An 18,260-nucleotide genomic window follows, 5' to 3' on the forward strand; every position below is an offset into this window, starting at 1 on the left:
GCTCTCAGGAAAGAGAGTGAGAAGAAGACCCAAGACAATGTTGATAGATGGGGTAAGGGAAGCCGGTGTTAGAGAGGACTGATGCAGAAGAAGGACATACAGTGATAATAATGATGATAATATAATAATAAAAAATTTTATTTGAAAGCGCTTTTCATAATACTCAAAGACACTTTACGACAAGAATTTACAACACGGGATAAAAATGTGCACTTTATAACAAAATATATACGTTATAAAACAAACGTATTTTGAAAAAGAAAAACAAAGCAAGAATTGGTAAAAGAAATTAAAAGAAGTAAAGGCATTGCGGAACAGGTGAGTTTTAAGAAATGGTTTGAAGGATTGGAGGTCAGTACAGTTGCGGATGTGTTGAAGTCGAGAGTTCCAGAGGATGGGGCGGCGACTGAGAAGGCTCGGTCTCCTCAGGTTTTGGAATTGGGTGACAGGCTTTGGCGACCCCTGACGGGACAAGCCGCAAGGAAGTGTAGAAGAAACATTTTAAAAACAACAGACGCCGACCAAAATGCTATTCAGATATAAGTATTCAAATGGGCATGAGTGAAGAAAACTGAACTATGCATCTCTATAGGTCAAACGAGTGCCACCAGATTTCGCTCTCACTACTGCAACCGGAAGTTCTACCAGAAGTTCTACCGGAAGTCGTAATGTTTGGCTTCCTGCGCCACTCACGTACAGAGCAGCCAGGAAGAGGCACAGGAGGGAGAAAAAAAAAAAAGAAAAGTCAAGATGGCAACAGGTCCAGAGAACGGACTAAAAAGAATAGTTTGGAAAAGTAAGTTCAATATTATAGTCAATCGTTCATTGTCCTTTTTAAACAGACTTTAAAGCAGTGAATTTGTGTGGTAGACATTTCAGCAAAGTACCAGTTGCTTCCTTTGTGACTTTGCATCGGCGAATGACAGTCTAGTTGTCAACTTTCACAGCGATGTGAAAACGCATTTAGGCGTATAAACAATGAAACAACGAGACGTTATTCTGATTCTTGGTCATTTAGGTGCTCTAACTTTACTGATAACAGCAATCCGTTTTTGACCAGAGTGACTGTCAGTCCGAAACTGGGTCAACGTGCTTTGAGTTTGATGCCACACCTCATGTCTTCTTGAAGACCGGTAAAAGAGAGTTCTGAAAATGATAGAATACAAATATCAGTTTCCAAGACCGATTAAATGTTCTACACCATCTAGAGACAATAATGTCATGTAAGCGCTTCTTAAACCTTCATGATAGTTAACTAACCTTTCCTATGAGACACTCACGAGAATTGTGTTTCAAGTTACCCAAAAATAACATGCTTTGCTGAGAGGTCCAATGCGGGCGTAGCATTCCAACCGTATTGTCGTATGCTTGGATGTAGAACTGCACGATATTGATACCACATTTTCATACACTAAAGAAAAAGACATATGCCCCCACCTCCGACAGACATTGTCCGACATGAAGTCAAACTAAACTAACTGTTTTAAATCAAAGGAATGAAAAATTGTCTGAAAAATACTAATGTTAACTCTAACATTCAGCAACTTGGAATAATTTTAGTAATCTTAATTGACTGAGAACAGAAAAAAGCTGACTTCGTGTCAGACAATGAACAATAAATTTGTCTTTCGTGTATGTAAACTTCAGGTTTCAACTCTCTCTCTCTCTCTCTCTCTCTCTCTCTCTCTCTCTCTCTCTCTCTCTCTCTCTCTCTATATATATATATATATATATATATATATATAAAAAATTAAGTAGGCGGCCCGGTGCTCCATTGGTTAGCGCATCGACCTCACAGTGCCAAGGTCGTGGGTTCGATACCGGCTCTGGCCTTCCTGTGTGGAGTTTGCATGTTCTCCCCGTGCCTGCGTGGGTTCTACTTTGAAACAGTAATTCATGCCTTGGTCACATCTCGGCTGGATTACTGAAATGCACTTTACTTTGGAGTCAGCCAATCCTCCATTAAGCGTCTCCAGCTGGTCCAAAATGCTGCTGTTCGCCTTTTGACCTGGTACCCGTAAGAGGGGAGCACATAGCTACTACTTTTGGCATCCCTTCACTGGCTCCTTATATATTTTAGATCTTTTAAGATCCTGTTATTTTCAAATCTTTAAATGGCCTCGCCCCACCTTACCACTTTGAGGTCTTCCTCCCTTACGCTTCTGCCCGGTGCCTCAGGTCTGTAGACCAGACACTTTTGGAGGTACAGTCATACCTCGGTTTTCGACCATAATCCGTTCCAGAAGGCTGTTCGAAAACCGATTTGTTCGAAAACCGAAACCACGCTCTTTTTAAAAAAAATCTTTATTGAACACGTCTGCTCTCTGCTCACAATGGAATGCTAATCCTTGTCTACCCGAGGGCGTCACTTCCTCGTGTAAGGAAGGTGAGGGGAGTCAAGTGGCGCATTCAAATGTGCTCACTTTGGTCGAGAACCGATTTTTGGTCGTAATCCGAGGCATGAAAAACTCGACATTTTTGGTCGAAAACCAAATTGGTCGAGAACAGAGACGTTCGAAAACCGAGGCTTGACTGTACTGAGAACTAAGCGTAGACAGGGGGTGGAACCTTTTCCGTTGCTGGTCCCTATGTTTGGAATAACCTTCCACTTAACGTTCGACAAGCCCTCTCACTGCCCATCTTTACAACTCGTCTTAAAATTTATTTTTATTCTTTGACTTTTGACTCAGCACTTGATTTTTAGTGTAACTGTTTTTGTGCTTTCTACTGTCTTTGTTATTAATTTATTGAATTATTGTTTGTTGTATGAATTATTTTTGCTCCATATATAGCACTTTGGATACAGTGGTGGTTATTTTAAAGTGCTCTATAAATACAGTTGAGTTGACCTACCAAATAATGCATTGTTGTCCTGAAAACAACCATTGCCTAACTTGATATCTGACATATTTTTGTTTTCATAGGAATTAAAGAAACCATCATTGAAGACTGCAGAAAATCAGAAGTATGGAAGGTAAGCAACCTTTCACTTTAGGTTTTGAATTTCTCATCTTTTTTTTTTTTTTTTTTAAATAGTTCCTGCAGTTGAAAGTACCATGAATCATATTGCAATATCATCAAACTCCTATTAATCTTCTCTGCAGATATTGATTCTGGACCACTTTACCACCAGGCTCCTGTCATCATGCTGCAAAATGTCTGATCTGATGTCAGAGAAAATAACAAGTAGGTTATTTAAAAAGTTAATAACAAGTCGGTTATTTAAAAAGTTGCAGGAATAATCATTTGAAATCTAACAAGACGCGATTCAAATGGAGACTTGTAGCTTTAGTTTTGGTGGCTTCGTAAAAATATAGCATTTAATATTTAGGAATTGCAGGCAGTCATACACCCACAATCAATAATATTTGAATTTTTAGGGCCTCAAAAGTATGTGTGCTAATCTTAAATTAAGAGCAGAGCTGTCACATGTTACGGATCTTCCATACTGTGTTACGGAAATCAATTCACTCTAACTTCTTACGCCGTTAACACTGATTAAATTATGGGTCAAATTGCTCAAACAAGTTAAAAATGAGCGCAAAATAATTGTGATAATTATTTGACAAGATGCCAGTTGAAGATGCGTCTTTGTTCCCAGTCCTCACTTTGTCTACTCGCCAATAGCGAAAGGAAACAGGGTGTGAATATTTCCCACGCTGGCGAAGGGCCAATTGGGCTGATCAAAATTGCCTGTGTCAAAGGTCCTGCCTGTGTGCGTTCATTCTAGCATGGGTGAATGGTGTTTTTTCTTTCAGTTCATTTCTGCACACAGAGGTATTGCTGCTACTGAAGGGATTCATTTTCACTCCACTCTAAAATGTAAAATGTTTCAATTGATTACTGACTGTGGGAGTCCGAAGGAGCTTCCGTCCACAGCTCCTGCTTGCTGAGCAGACAAGGCTTTCCCTTTTTAACTGTACTCTTACCTTTGTGGGCGGCATAGTGCACAATTGGTGAGCAGATCCGACTCACAGTGCAGAAGCGCAGGGTTCGATTCTGGCAACTGACCTTCCCTCCCACATGCTTAGATAGGCTCCAGCACGCCCGCGCCCCTGGTGAGGATAATTGATGAATGGATTTTACCTTTGTTGATGGATACCAGGGGACACAGTGGTTCAGAAAATGGATGGATGGATAACAAATGCTATGACACTGTAATGTGTCATTAGTCCGAAGGAGTCATCTTGCATCATGACAACGCAAGGCCTCACACAGCAGCCCAAACGGTGCAGATTAGCAACGAGCTGGGCTGGAAACTTCTCCCCTCGCCCCCTACAGCACAGTCCTTGCCCCTTCAGACTTTCACCTGTTTGGCCCCTTAAAAGCGTTCACGAGAGGCACCAAATTTGGAAGTGACGATGAAGTCAAAAGTGTTGTGAGCAACTGGCTGAGACATCAGTCCAAAGATTTTTACACTGAGGGAATAGGGAAGCTTGAAAAGTGTGTGACAGTGCGGAGAGACTACGTTGGAAAAAAAGTAAGCTTCTACCTGTATTAGACGTCCTCATACCGAAAATGGACCTTATTTATTGAACGACCCTCGTATAATGACAAACAACCATTCACATCCGTATGCACAACCTTCACACAAGTCAGGTGAGTGTACCACTACACCATCAGCAACACGGAAATAGACTAATTAAGTGTAAATCGCATTTTGCAACAACTCTTCAAATACTTCTGTACTTGACTAATGTTAGAGAAATTAACAACATTGGTGCACTCAATAAATTTTAATTTTACTTACTGCATGGGTGTCATCAGCAGATAAAATCATCTTTTTGTTTTCTTCAGTTGTGGAGGACCTGTACAAAATCAGAGAACCTGTTCTGGAAATGAAGGCTATCTACTTTATGACACCAACAGCTCAGGTTTACTATTCCTGCCCTTCCATCTCCAACACTGTATTATAATTCAACTGTCAAGTATTTTTAGTTTAATTCCGATATCTTCTATCCTTTTACAGTCTGTGGATGCCTTTATTGCCGACTTCAAGCCTAAACCCAAGTACAAATCAGCATATGTTTATTTCACTGACTGTAAGTAACTCGCTCGTGGCTACTGATAGATGATGATCAGACTGTTGTTTTGGCTTATTTTGAGAGTTTTCAGGCAACTAAAAGAGCTTTATCCCTCAGATTGCCCTGATGACCTTTTCCACAATATGAAACTGTACTGTGCAAAGTACATTCGGATTTGCAAAGAAATAAATATGTCCTTCATGCCTCATGAAGCACAGGTATGTTTTCTTTTAAGAGCTTTTTTCCCCCTTTGGTGTCCATTGCAATAATTTGATTAAGCCTACGTTTCTTTCCTTCTACCCAAAGACAATAATTGTTAAAATTAATATTATTTTTGGGGAAAAAAAAAAGTCATATCATAATGTTGCCAGGATTCATCAAGCTCAAATTCTGAAATAGAATTTCAAACTTGAGCCACCTTTCCCAAAACTAGGATTTCCTAACCAGGTGTACTGTACAGAATCCCCTAGAGGTACGCAAGTACAATGCAGGGGGTATGTGGAAACATTTAATAGTTTATTTTGAAGATGATCAGTAAATATTTCAGTCATTTCATAAGCTCTTCAAAAAAATGGTGTGTGGGTGCTATAACTTCCAAGGGGTGAAAAGCTGCTTTGTTCCTGATAATCAAAGATGAAATGCCTGTTTAAATGATCTCAATTTTTGTGGTAAATTAAAAAAATTATAGATAACAAAGGCATGTTTATCATTTATTTTGATTTCATCAATTTGTTTATTTTTGAATGGACCACAAAGTGTGATGGTTCATTTTATGATGTTAAATTGATTAATGTAAAATGTTAATTGTTACGAGTGGTGTTTGCATTTTAGGTCTTATCACCTATAATCCAGTGAAACCCCCCAAATAAGATTATAATTAGTACTTATAAATAAAAAAAAAAAGAAATTCATCAAAACACGTGAATGCTTTTCAGGTGTTCACCTGTGATAATCCGAGAGCCTTTCAGAGCATCTACAGTCCCAACAGTCAGGACAGAAAAAAGACACTGGAGACACTCGCAGACCAGCTTGTCACGCTCTGCGCCACGTTGGATGAGTACCCAGGAGTCCGATACAAAAAGTACATCACGGACAATGTTTTGACTCGGATTACACGCCCTAGCCTCAAGCAGACACTCGCTTTTGATGTGAAAAGTTTGTTCGTGAGCAACAGGAGTTGACACCTAACCTTTAAATGGAGGAGGAGCATTAAATGCACGCTCTTTTTTAGTTAATGTTCAAACTATTTATCATGTGCAACATTAACACTATACCTCTTTGTGTATTATTAGTGTATTAATCTTAACAGTGATAGCTCATGGTAACATATTTTCCCTACTAGAGATGCCAACATGGAGTACGCAAAGACTCTTGCAGAGTTGGTGGACAACAAACTGTCCCGATACTATGAGATGGATGACAGCAATAAGAAAAAGGTCAGACATCTGCTTCACTGAAAATGTTGATAGAGAAAACAAAGCCTTAGTTTTGGAAATATAGTACATTCTGATTCTGAAAATGAAACAAGCTGTCACAATTGCTTTTTGTCACCGAAGTTAAATTGTATCCAGTCTTGATCAGAATGTTAAAACAGAAAGTAATTCTTTCACATGTCACTTGTCACAGTAACTGCTGCTGTTTCACCTTCCCACCAGGAAAAGACTCAGGCCCAGCTGCTGATTGTGGAAAGAGGCTTTGACCCTGTGAGCCCTATCCTGCATGAGCTTACTTACCAGGCCATGGCCTATGACCTCATTGATATCCAGAATGCCACATACAAGTAATGTACCCTTGCAGTTTTGTTAACCGCAGCAATATTTTCAATGTCTTAAAAAAAATAATAGATACGTACGGGCACACACAAATGAAATGTCTTGTGATCCTGATGACACAAAGTGTGTCTTGGTGTTGACAGGTACAAGTCTAAAGATGGCTCAGAGAAGCAGGCTCTGCTGAATGAGGATGACATGCTTTGGGTTAAGTTGAGGCACAAGCACATCGCTGAGGTGTCTGAGTAAGTCTGACAAATAAGTGGGAAAGGGAATGGTGGTCTGATGGAATCTATCTCCTCACTCTTTACTAGACTAACCATTACTTAAATATGTTCCTAAAACAGACAAATCCCAAAGATGGTAAAGGAAATATCTGCTAGCAAGAAACAACCAGATGGGAAGGTACAGTTGGGCTCTACTTGTTTTCACTTACATAATACTGAAGCCACACCCACAAAACCTGAGGATATCTAATATTTTTTTTGGCAGTTTGCTGTATATATTTATTTTTCTTTATGTTTTCTTTTATTTTTGCCTCATTTTACTCTGCTGTCTTCAGCCAGGTCGCCATTGCATTGTGTAATTACTAGCGCTGTCAAACGATTAAAATATTTAATCTAATTAAAAATGCAACTGTCATAATTAACTCAAAATCACTAAAAATTAATTGTGATTACTCACGCATTTTTTATCGTTTCTGAATTTCCTTTTATATTTTTTTGTCCTATTTTTCCCCATTTTAATGCTCTCATCAACATGGAATCATGAATCAGTTTTCTACGTGCAAAATGCAAATATTTACTGAAATAACAATTTCGATTTTCAATTTTACATGAACATATTTCACTTGGAGCAGTTATTCACACATAATCTCTCACACAATATTACTGTCCATCAACAACAGTGAAAAAAATATTTTGTCACACAACAGCTGCTTTAACAGCTCTTTATGAAATCAAAACAGAGCAATATAACATTATAAAGTGCACATCTAAGGTAAACTAGTACTCAGCCTATAGTGGATTTAAGCCATGGTTGCATACTTCGTTTTTCTCAAGTTTGCTTTGAACACAGCAGTCAGGCTATGTTGATTTTGTTGGTCCTTCTTGCTCGGAAGTCTCTCTACGGTTTTGTGTAGAGATCATTTCAGATGACTACACTTGGTTAGATGACAACACTGGAGACGTTTTATTTTCAGTGTGTTCGCTAGGTCGCTACCACTGCACCGCTGTACTCTCCAGGTGCCTCAGTGCACCGTCGCTGTCAGACGAACACAGAGAAGCTCCACCCACTTTATTTATATGGCCACGGAACACTGTAACCTTCCACACAAAATAGTTCCAAACAAGTAACAATCGCATCAGTTTCAGCTTGAGTCGAAGCTGTGTGCTTGGCCATTCAGTGGTATTTCAAACTCGACGTGCTATGATGATAGCTCAGTTTACGACTGCAAAACATACAGCTAACTTTGGTCTTGTCAGTGGAACAATCTGGCAACTTTTTAAAAGTAAATTTTCCATTCAAAAACTCTTAAAGTATCCGTTTTCGATGTCTCGCGCTGCCGTGGCTGGCAAAACAAACGTGCGTGGACATGTGCAGCGCGCTTGTGTTGTTTCGTTTCTGGTTTATTTATAGAGCAACGTAACATCCGCTGTGACATCTGCCACATTAATCTCGTGAGAAAAAATTTAATCCCGTTAAAATTAATTTAAATTAATGCCAATAAAAACGCGCTAAACTGACAGCTCTAGTAATTACGAGAGAAACATCGTAAAGAAATCTACTGGTATAATCTAGTGCAAATCCCTACCACTTTGGGGAATAACAACGTTTTAGTATAAGGCGTTACTAACAGCGGCGATGTTTGAGTCCCAAAATAATCGAATTCCTAAAATTGTCGTTTTGACGCAGTTCCCATTACTGATGTTGTAACGCAGGATGAAGCTCTACAGTGTCAGCATTGCAGCTGTGTTTAGATATTTATGTAAGGAACATGGCTGGAAGGTCATTTTGTGTGATCCTCAGTCATGGTTTCATAATGCATACATGTCCAGAATCTTGTTCAACACAGTGCTGGTGGAGGCGGGAACAAACCGAAAGTAAAAAAGATTGTTCAGAATTGTGGTGAATTAATCGCTTTTTTTTTCATGGTGCTTTTAAGATATGATTTGAATTTATAAAACACCAATGTCAATATGCGTGCGTCTTGGTATTGGTGACAATCACTTGATTGGCTGTTAGTCAGCAAATGCAAATCAGTGCATGAGATTCAGGTCAAGTTAATGGCAAAGAAAAAGGCATTATCTGGTAAATTAAGGTCAGCAAAACCTTGCTTTTTACTTGGACTTGTTTCTGCATGTGTTGCCGTTGTGTGTTGGTTCTGGACATATGTGAGTTTTGTTCTATGGAATCATGAATGAGCGTGGCGTTGAGAAAAATGACTTCCGAGTTACAGTAGGGATGTAACGATAATGGGAAAATCGCAATATGATGATATTAAAGTTTCCACAATATTGTAGTCATCATATCATGATTTTAATGGCAGCCCGTCTGTTGAAAGTGTCTGTTTTCCATTTGTGCAGTTCCAGCACCTTCTAGTGGTTAGTTTACAAATGCAATTTAATTTGAATTAGGTACGTTTTGGCCATCCATGTTTAAGATGGTGCTTCTCAATTATTTTCTGTCATGCCCCTCTAGGAAGAAGAAAACATCTCGCGCACCCCCGTGCGACTATAAATAGTATCATTTGTCTGTAAAAATGTTATAAGTACACCTCTGCATAACACTGTATCCTTATGAACGTATAAGAGAATAAAAAAAGAAAGAAATATGGAGCAATTTACAACAAAGAATAGCTTTATTAACTGTAACAGAAAAGATTCAAAGTGCATCTGAAATTCAAAAATAAAATTAAATCCTTAATTAAACTAAAAACATTTTTTGACTGACCATTTCAAACCATACGATACTGAAAAATTATGTAAAATTAATAAATAATAATGCATTCAAACTGATCACCAACATTAACTCAGGAGCACAATATTAAAAAAAAAACTAACAGGCAAAACAAAAATATATCAAATAATTTGTGCTGATTTTTTAAAATCAAAGATGATGTCTGGATTAATGGCTACAATGAGCACATTTTGCAAAGCACAGCTTTTCGAAGCGAGTTTTGAAGCAGGACACAGCAACTCTCGGCTCCTGCTCAATGTGTAGCTGGGACCTGTATTTTAGTTTACTGAAGTAGCAGACACAAAGCGGGATGATTGTTGGCAATATTCAGCACATTTTCCTAATTTTAGGGTGTACCTAAAATTTTCGCCAGTATGGTGTCCCCATTGGGAATGCTTGTGGACAAGAATCCTGTGACTACCTAATATTTTGGGCAATATGGCCCCCCATTGGGGATGCCCATGCAAGGAATTCAGGGTGTGCCGAATATTATGGCAAATGTGGCCACCACACTGGCTACGCCCATACACGATACCGGGATGGAGCAAATATTTTCGCCAATATGGCCGCCCCATTTTTAACGCCCACACTCATGAATCCGTGGTGTGCCGAAAAATAAAAGATATCCGTCTCTGTGCATGTCATTAATATTATATATTTTTGTGTTAGTGCACACTGCACCCTAAGCATGTTATCAGTTTCACAAATAAAGTATTTAAAAAAATAACAAAATGTGAAAAAAAAAAAAAGCAGGTCACCTTACCCTACGGTGGCGTATGATCTGTATCACTGGAAGTTGTTAGTAGTCAGCAGTCTGCACTTGCAGCTTCCGATCAGAGCTGTTGCGAAATATCTTTTATTAATATTGTCATTCTTATTAATATTATTCTCATTCAAATTTATTTCATGTACAATTCACCATTGGTACAGGCAAAGAATGACAATCTGAAGTGCCAGGAGAAGCATTTTAAAACGGTAGATGTATGTGCAATAGTTTCAGCACTTAACACACTGCAAAAGTGTGTCCCATGCCTCCGTGTCAGGTCTCTGCTCTGGTCGGAAGTGATTTCCTTTCCACAAACTCTTGTATCTATTTTTCTGTTTCGTTAATGTTAGGGGTCGTTACACCACTGATGAAGAGTCTTATATGTTTTCGTCGTCTAGCAGTCTGCATTCCAAATAATAGTAGACTTTGAAAATACTCGAGGTAAATTCCATCTGACTGTGAAGGTGAATACCTAATGGTGGCCAGAGAGTACTGTACATTCATTATAGTTTTGTATTGTAAATTTTACACCTCAGAAAATGTACTGTTTGTTTATTTATTTATGTATTTATTCATTTTCAGATTACCATCAGCAATTTGGCCCAAATGATGAAAAAGATGCCATCATTCCGTAAACAGCTGACACAGGTATGTTGCATTGTTGCAGAGACTGGCTTTTGCACATCTCAGGGACTTTCTCGACAGGCATTCCCCACTTACTGTTTGACACTACACGAGGTCTGTTCAACTGACGGTCCATGTACTGGCCACATCTGACCTGCGGAAAATCTTCATTTGCTTGCCGAACATCACCCAAATTTCGTAAATCAATCAATCGAACTGGAGAAGTGTCGATTTGTGCAGTCAGTCCTCCGTCATGACAGAGGGACAATAGCGAGGCATACAGATCACAATGGAGTGTCACCGATTACACCCTCTTCTTCTGCTTCGGCCTCACAGTCATACAAACATGCAACTACCGATGAAACAAAAATAGACAGCGAGAATAGGATTTTCAACATTTAGTCCCCTACAAAATATGCAATCACAATAACTGCCGAGGAGAAGCCCATGTGTTTGCTTTGTAATGAAGTGAATATGGTGTTCGAGTTAAACAACCTGCAGTGGCACTTTCAAACAAAACAACTTCAATGCACTTCATCCACTCAGTTTGGATAGACACGTTAACAAAAGCTTTACAAGACAACTACAAACGAAGTAGGAATACCTTCACTTGGTCCTGCTCAATAGAACAGAAGGCAACTAACTTTTACTCCGGGTGGCGTGTATTCTTCAATGTCTTTGGCTTTCGATGATGAGTGTAAAATTCATTTAAAAATTTAAAAAAAACATTCAAAATGTCAAGACATTATAATGAAAAAGCGCATGTCTGGCTCTTCGGCCCGTACACTTTTTGAAACTTTTCATTATGCAGTTGAATAGCAATGCACTATGTTCCAAGTGATAAGTGGGGTGACAACGATAAGTGTGTGTGTTGCCTATTTTCTTGTAACGTTTTTTTTTTTTTTTTTCACAAGGTTGAGAGAATGTAGGGTCAGAGCTGGCCTCTCAGTAATAGTTTAACTTTTTGTGGAAAACATGAATAAACAACACTGACAGTTTTGATTGTTCGTTCCTCTCCCGGTTGACTCATGTTGGACTTTGTTGTGTGTGTCGTTGCATGTAATGTTTTATATTGTTTCTACTTCTGGCTTTTCACTTTTCAAATAAGGGTGACGTAAATTGTTTTGCTTCTTTCTCTGAACACTAGAAAACCGTTCACCTACAATTGGCTGAAGATTGTATGGTACATTTTTCCAACAACGTAGAAAAACTCTGCAAAGCCGAACAGGTCTGTCTGAGTTACTCTTGTGTTTTGGTAAAATCTCTAGGTTACTTATCATTGCTTTAAAACCTTCCGTGTAGTTTGTAGATTTGAAATGCATTTTGTTTGTTAAATTTTAAATAAGTATATTTATTATCACTGTGTAGGACCTTGCGGTGGGCTCCGACGTGGATGGGATTAAAGTGAAGGATCCCATGAGGACTCTGTTGCCAGTGCTACTGTACCCATACTCTACCTATGACAAGATCAGAGCTGTGTTGCTTTACATCTTCAGCGTTAATGGTACATTTTACAGATGAGCCGGAAACTACAGAAACAGTTGGTGGAATTTTTAGTCGATAGTGTTGCCCATGTCAGGTTCGAAATGAACCGAATAATGATTAGGATCCCAGAAATGCAGACAGACAAAATGTGATTAAAAAAATGTTTCGTATCAAAACTGACAAAGTCCAACACAGAAAATGCTGGTCACAAGGATCCAGGGAAAAAAATGCAAAGAATGCAAAAGGCAAGGTCATGGAACATCGAGAAAACAAACGAAATGACAAGAGTCCAATTTACACGAAAAAACAAAAACAAGATGAAATGACTAAACAATGACTATACTTACAAAATGTGGAATTAAGGTAACAAGAATGACTATGACGAGATCCAGAGGTCTAGAAAAATAACACTTGAGCACGAACAGCAACAAGATCAATAATCAGACAAGCAGCAGGCGGCTTGTCAGTCCTGAAATACATGGCTAATGATTATTGGCAGCAGGTGTGCACACTGAAGGGAAGGCCCTCGTCTACAACCTGCTGGAGACACACAAGAACAGGATCATGACAGCCCATGAAAGCTGGACTTTAAAGCAGAGTGACATGAAAATGCTGCAGGACTCTGTGAAGTGGGTATGACGCAGAATGCTTCAGGTCAGTTGACGGCCAAGAATCCCAGTGCTCGGGTTTGCCAATGGGTAGGAGTAATGGTGACAAATGGTCCGCTTACCCAAATGGATGAAGAGAAAAACTTGGATGTGCAGATGCTCGAAGTGATGCCCAGATAGCTTAGTACAGATGATCATATATACTGTATATGTCAACCGCCAAAGTCACCAAATTGCACTATGCTACATCTACAGTATGCGTTTATCTCTGACCCTTTTCAAGCTACAACCTTTTAAAAGCATGACATCAAGACTTAATATTTTATTGAAAAAAAAACCTCTGGCACCTTTTAAGAGAAAATGCATGCAAGACAAAGCCAACAGTTCTTAATGGCAAAGCAGTGGCAGCAGACAGTGCACCTGTTGCTGATTGGCCCCTGGTGCCTGATCCCTTGTCCAGGTTTTAGATTCTGTGTCCCACTCCCCTGACAGTCCCCTCCAAAAACATTGGAACGGCAAGGTCACCGCCTTTGTTTTTGTTGTCTACGGTAGACATTTAGTTTTCAGACCAAAAGATGATTATGAGACAAAAGTTCAGAAGTACAGCTTTCATTTCATGCCAGGTATTAAAATCTATAGGTGTGTTAAAACACAGGACAGAGCATATGTTGTTTGACGCCACCTACTCTTCAAATGAATTAACTTAAAGTGAATAACGTTTGTTATTTGACGGCATAACTCTTACTTGCAATATCTGCATCAACCGTGTGACCCATTGCCTTTGATTGAAATGCTTTTCCAGACCCGTACTGCAGCTTCTCTCAATTTGTTTGCATAAGCAGATCCATTCTTTCATCCATACTTTAGCCTTACCATCACTTTGTTAGTCTTGGTCTCATCAGTCCATAAAACTTTGTTCCAAAGCTTTTGTAGCTCATTTCTGTACTACTTTGCAAAATTCTGATTCTTTTTGGTGATGAGTGGTTTCTATCTTGTGAGTTTGCTTGTATATCTCTTTTTTTGTGGTACCCTCACTCCTGCCCTGTGGAAATTGGCAGTGATGCCACTGACTGTTGTCTTTGGATGTTTCTACACATCTCTCACAATGTTTCTATCATCAACTGCTGTTGATACGCTTTAGACGACCTGCTTGATGTCTATTGCTCAGTGCACCAGTAATTATTTTCTTTTTCAAGACAATCCTATTTGTTGTTTTGGCCGTGCCCAATGTGTGTGCAATAGCTCTAATCGATTTTCCCTCACTTCACAAATGGCTATTCCAATATTTTGCTCATTTGAACAAATGAGTAACCTCAGACAAAAGGTACTCTGTCCTCAGGTGTTTATTACACACCTAGATGTTAATACCATGAAATAAAAGCTGGAATTCTGAGCTTTAGTCACATATTCATCTTTTGATCTAAAACCCAAATAATTTTCCTTATACAACAAAAACAAAAGAAATGGACCTTGCAGTTGCAATACATTTGCAGGGGACTGTATCTCAACCCTTTATCGCTCTCCTTCAAATGATCTCCTCATATTTGAATTCCCATATCTTTTGGACTTTGATATGAAGTACAGTGATATAAATTTGGGTACTTGCTTTTTTGTCAATTTTACAGCAAATGTAGATCGCGTTGGAAACTATGGTTTATTTGATTCATGTGTTTCACCAGGAACAACAGATGAGAATTTGAACAAACTCATCCAACATGTGAAAATTGAAGATGAAAGGGAAGTTATCCTAAACTGGAAAGAGCTTGGAGTCCCCATCATCACATCTGTACGTGGAGAATCAAAATTCATTGATTGAACGTCTATAACACATAATTGCTCAACGGAGTGATTGAAGGGTTTCTTGAAAAATCAACATTAAGGCTTGTTGTCACAATAAACACTCTATTTGGACCATAATTCTGTTCTGATTTTCTTCTATTGTACTTGTGATTTCAGCCCAGTTTTTTCTCGCGCAAACCGACCAGACGGGACCGTTCTCAGGAAGAGACGTACAACCTTTCCAGGTGGACTCCTGCCATAAAAGATGTAATGGAGGTCAGTAAGAAATACTTTGCTGGTTATTATGCAGACCAACCAATTTGGGATGCTGCCAAATACAGTGTCTATCAATTGAAGTGGCACCTGCACGTCATCAGGGTTCGTGAGGAACGGAATACACGTACTGGCGTTACATATTGTGAATTTAAAATTAAAAATGTAACTATTATACATTGCAATTACAGAAAAAAAGACGGAATCAGGTAACAGGTACATTTATGAAAAATTATAATTACTTCGCAGGATTACGATGTCCACTAAGACAGAAATATGCCATTGGCCCAGTTGTTTATTTGAGCCCTGAGCCAACAAGTTCGTTTTGTTGATATGGTCCACCTGAGTCCACTCGCGCAGTCTTTGCCAGCAAACGGGAGGCGGGGGAACGTTTTATGATGTGTCTGACCCCCTCACGCGGCCAGTTTGAAAGCAGGCTCCGCGCAAGAAGGAAGTGGTGACCGGTATCCGCAGTTTGGAACATACTCACTGAAGGACTGATTTATCTTAAACTACATCTGGAAAGAAAACGTGAGCTATCGCAAGGACTGCTATGTATGGCTGAGCTCTCATCATCTATCGTCATCATTGTCTCGTAATTACGTTGCGTATGCACATGTGTGTGTGAGCTTTGTCCCACCTGTTCCATTTTCGGACTGGTTCTTTTCTATTAGCCGCGTATGGTTCCTTCTTCCGCTTGGATTTCGTGATTGTGGTTTTTCCTTTGTCTTTTATTTGTTGATCAAATTGTCAATCCATTTAGTTATCGTTATCATTCCAATGAATGACGTCTATTTTTATTTTCGTTTCATTTTTGTCTGTAAAAAAATAATTTAGACGAAATGAAGGCTGCAAATTTTTAGTCAGTGAAATTAACACTGTAACCAATCAAAAAACAAAAATGTTTATTTCAATCCCAATACTATATTTTGCAATCCTATTTTTGCCAATGCCATGGACAAATTCATCTTTTTTTTTTTTTTTTTTAATTTATGATCCTTGAAGTTGCTCTCATTGCTTTTTTTTCTTTCATGCATTACTTCCTAAAAACGTGGACTGACTTAACATTTTTTTAAAAACTATAAGCAGGATTACTTGTCAAGTCTAAATTAAGATGAGTCATTTAGATACCAAGTCCAAAGTCATTCACAAGTCTTTCGCAAGCAAGTTGCAAGCCCTAAAAACAGCAATTTCAGCTAAATCATATAATTCAACTTCCCCATCGCTGATGTTTTGTCTGTACCCAGTAAGATAATAATTAAAAATTAATTTAAAAGTATTCCTCAGATAATTTGTTTTCCGGATAGCATAACAATATGTGGCTGGTTGTTTTCACCTTTCAACAGCACACATTTAAGTTTCTCATCTTATCATGTTGGCAGTTTTACTTGCATTAAACAGTATTTTGTACGAAATGGAATTAATTGAGAGCTGTTATTTTCAGGATGCTGTGGAGAACAAACTGGACCCTCGGGAATGGCCATACCAGTCTGAGTGTCCAACTGCTTGGAATGGTTCTGGAGCTGTTAGGTGGGTTTGACGAGAGAGTAATGGACAGGGACATTTTCTTGTGCTGACCGAATACCATGACAGCAAATTTCCCTGTTTACTTTGAACTATTACATTGAGCTCAACAGCGTACAAGAATGACGCTGTTTTAAACAAAATGCAAGGTATTGGACCCCCATTTATTGCAGGGATACATTTCAGATCCACGCTTAATAGGTGAAAATCTGCATTACAAAGCACCTAGAATACAAATTTTTCAAGAGTTTGACCTCTCCCATGCACTTCAAACTAGTGCTGAACAGTTACCGTAATTTCCAGATTATAGAGCACCTGATTATAAAACACACCCACTACATTTTTAGAGGAAAAAACATTTTGTACACACATAAGCCGCACCTGTCTATAAGCCACAGGTGCCCACATTGTAACACGAGATATTTACAAAGAAGGACGGTACACAGGTGGCCATTAGAAAAATCTTGATAAAGGCCGCTTCATTAAATAATCATGATAATAAGTTAATAAGTTGAAAGCGTGTGACAAAAATCACGGCTTACAGTCCGGTAATTACGGTTATGAAATTCTAATTTGACATCGCAATGTGGTAGTGTTAGAATGGAATAGGCCTTTTGGCACGTAATTAGAGCTATCCTTGTTTATCATTGTGACCTTACCCTGCTGAACGCTTTGCATCTTCCTATCTTCTGCACACTCTTGAAAATAAGAGAATCACAAATCTTGGGAGTTCAGTTTTATGTAATTTCTAGATTTTGTATGTAAATGCCTCTATGTCTGTGACAGATTTTGCTCATTTGGTTCCGATCATATGCTCTTTCCCTCACAGTGCACGTCAGAAGCACAAATCCAGCACTCAGGATGAACGTCGGACGGGCTCACGCCTCATCATCTTTGTCATTGGAGGAATCTGCTACTCTGAGATGCGCTGTGCCTATGAGGTCACACAGACTGTCAAATCCTGCCAGGTCATCATAGGTGTGTGCATTAATACAATATTACACATTGCCGTTAAGTTTCTTTTAACCTCCCATTATCTTTGGAGTTAATTTGACCCCATTCAATGTTTCTCATTCAAAAAAAATATAGTTGGCTTTTTTTCTGCTCCATATTTCATGACTTTTCCTTATTTGTTGGGAGCAACTGATTAAGCATAAAATGATCATGATGCTATTTTTTTAATGTCCTGAACAATTATTAATAATTATTATTGCACGCATTTGTGATCTTCAGGGGTCAATTTGACCTTAAGCTTTTTTAGCTGCAGAAAACGTGTGTGTGTGTGTGTGTGTGTGTGTGTGTGTGTGTGTGTGTGTGGTTGTGTGTGTGTGTGTGTGTATGTGTGTGTGTGTGTGTGTGTGTGGGTGGGTGTGAGAGAGTGAGAGAGTGATGCTACTGGGAATGACAGAAGCATTCCTCAAACTGTCCAGGTTTTTTTTTTTTTTTGCAA

At 38.9% G+C, this 18,260-nt stretch overlaps 1 protein-coding gene across 1 annotated transcript in view; it reads left to right on the plus strand.

Moving 5' to 3' along the window:
• The first annotated feature begins 663 nt into the window (after positions 1-663).
• The window catches only part of stxbp3 (syntaxin binding protein 3), a 22,016-nt gene continuing 4,419 nt past the window's right edge, over positions 664-18,260 (plus strand). The window contains exons 1-18 of the mRNA XM_019864738.1: positions 664-796; positions 2,925-2,974; positions 3,105-3,186; positions 4,798-4,874; positions 4,970-5,042; positions 5,142-5,242; positions 5,960-6,105; positions 6,367-6,460; positions 6,680-6,804; positions 6,940-7,038; positions 7,141-7,198; positions 11,100-11,165; positions 12,289-12,369; positions 12,510-12,645; positions 14,914-15,020; positions 15,191-15,289; positions 16,731-16,816; positions 17,640-17,788. Of these exons, the coding sequence (XP_019720297.1) occupies positions 751-796; positions 2,925-2,974; positions 3,105-3,186; positions 4,798-4,874; positions 4,970-5,042; positions 5,142-5,242; positions 5,960-6,105; positions 6,367-6,460; positions 6,680-6,804; positions 6,940-7,038; positions 7,141-7,198; positions 11,100-11,165; positions 12,289-12,369; positions 12,510-12,645; positions 14,914-15,020; positions 15,191-15,289; positions 16,731-16,816; positions 17,640-17,788 (1,675 nt within the window). The 5' untranslated portion in view covers positions 664-750. The remainder of the gene's footprint in view (positions 797-2,924; positions 2,975-3,104; positions 3,187-4,797; positions 4,875-4,969; positions 5,043-5,141; positions 5,243-5,959; positions 6,106-6,366; positions 6,461-6,679; positions 6,805-6,939; positions 7,039-7,140; positions 7,199-11,099; positions 11,166-12,288; positions 12,370-12,509; positions 12,646-14,913; positions 15,021-15,190; positions 15,290-16,730; positions 16,817-17,639; positions 17,789-18,260) is intronic.

This window comes from Hippocampus comes, unplaced genomic scaffold (assembly GCF_001891065.2).
Source record: "Hippocampus comes isolate QL1 unplaced genomic scaffold, H_comes_QL1_v1.1 scaffold172, whole genome shotgun sequence".
In the NCBI taxonomy this organism is placed as follows: Eukaryota; Metazoa; Chordata; class Actinopteri; order Syngnathiformes; family Syngnathidae; genus Hippocampus; species Hippocampus comes.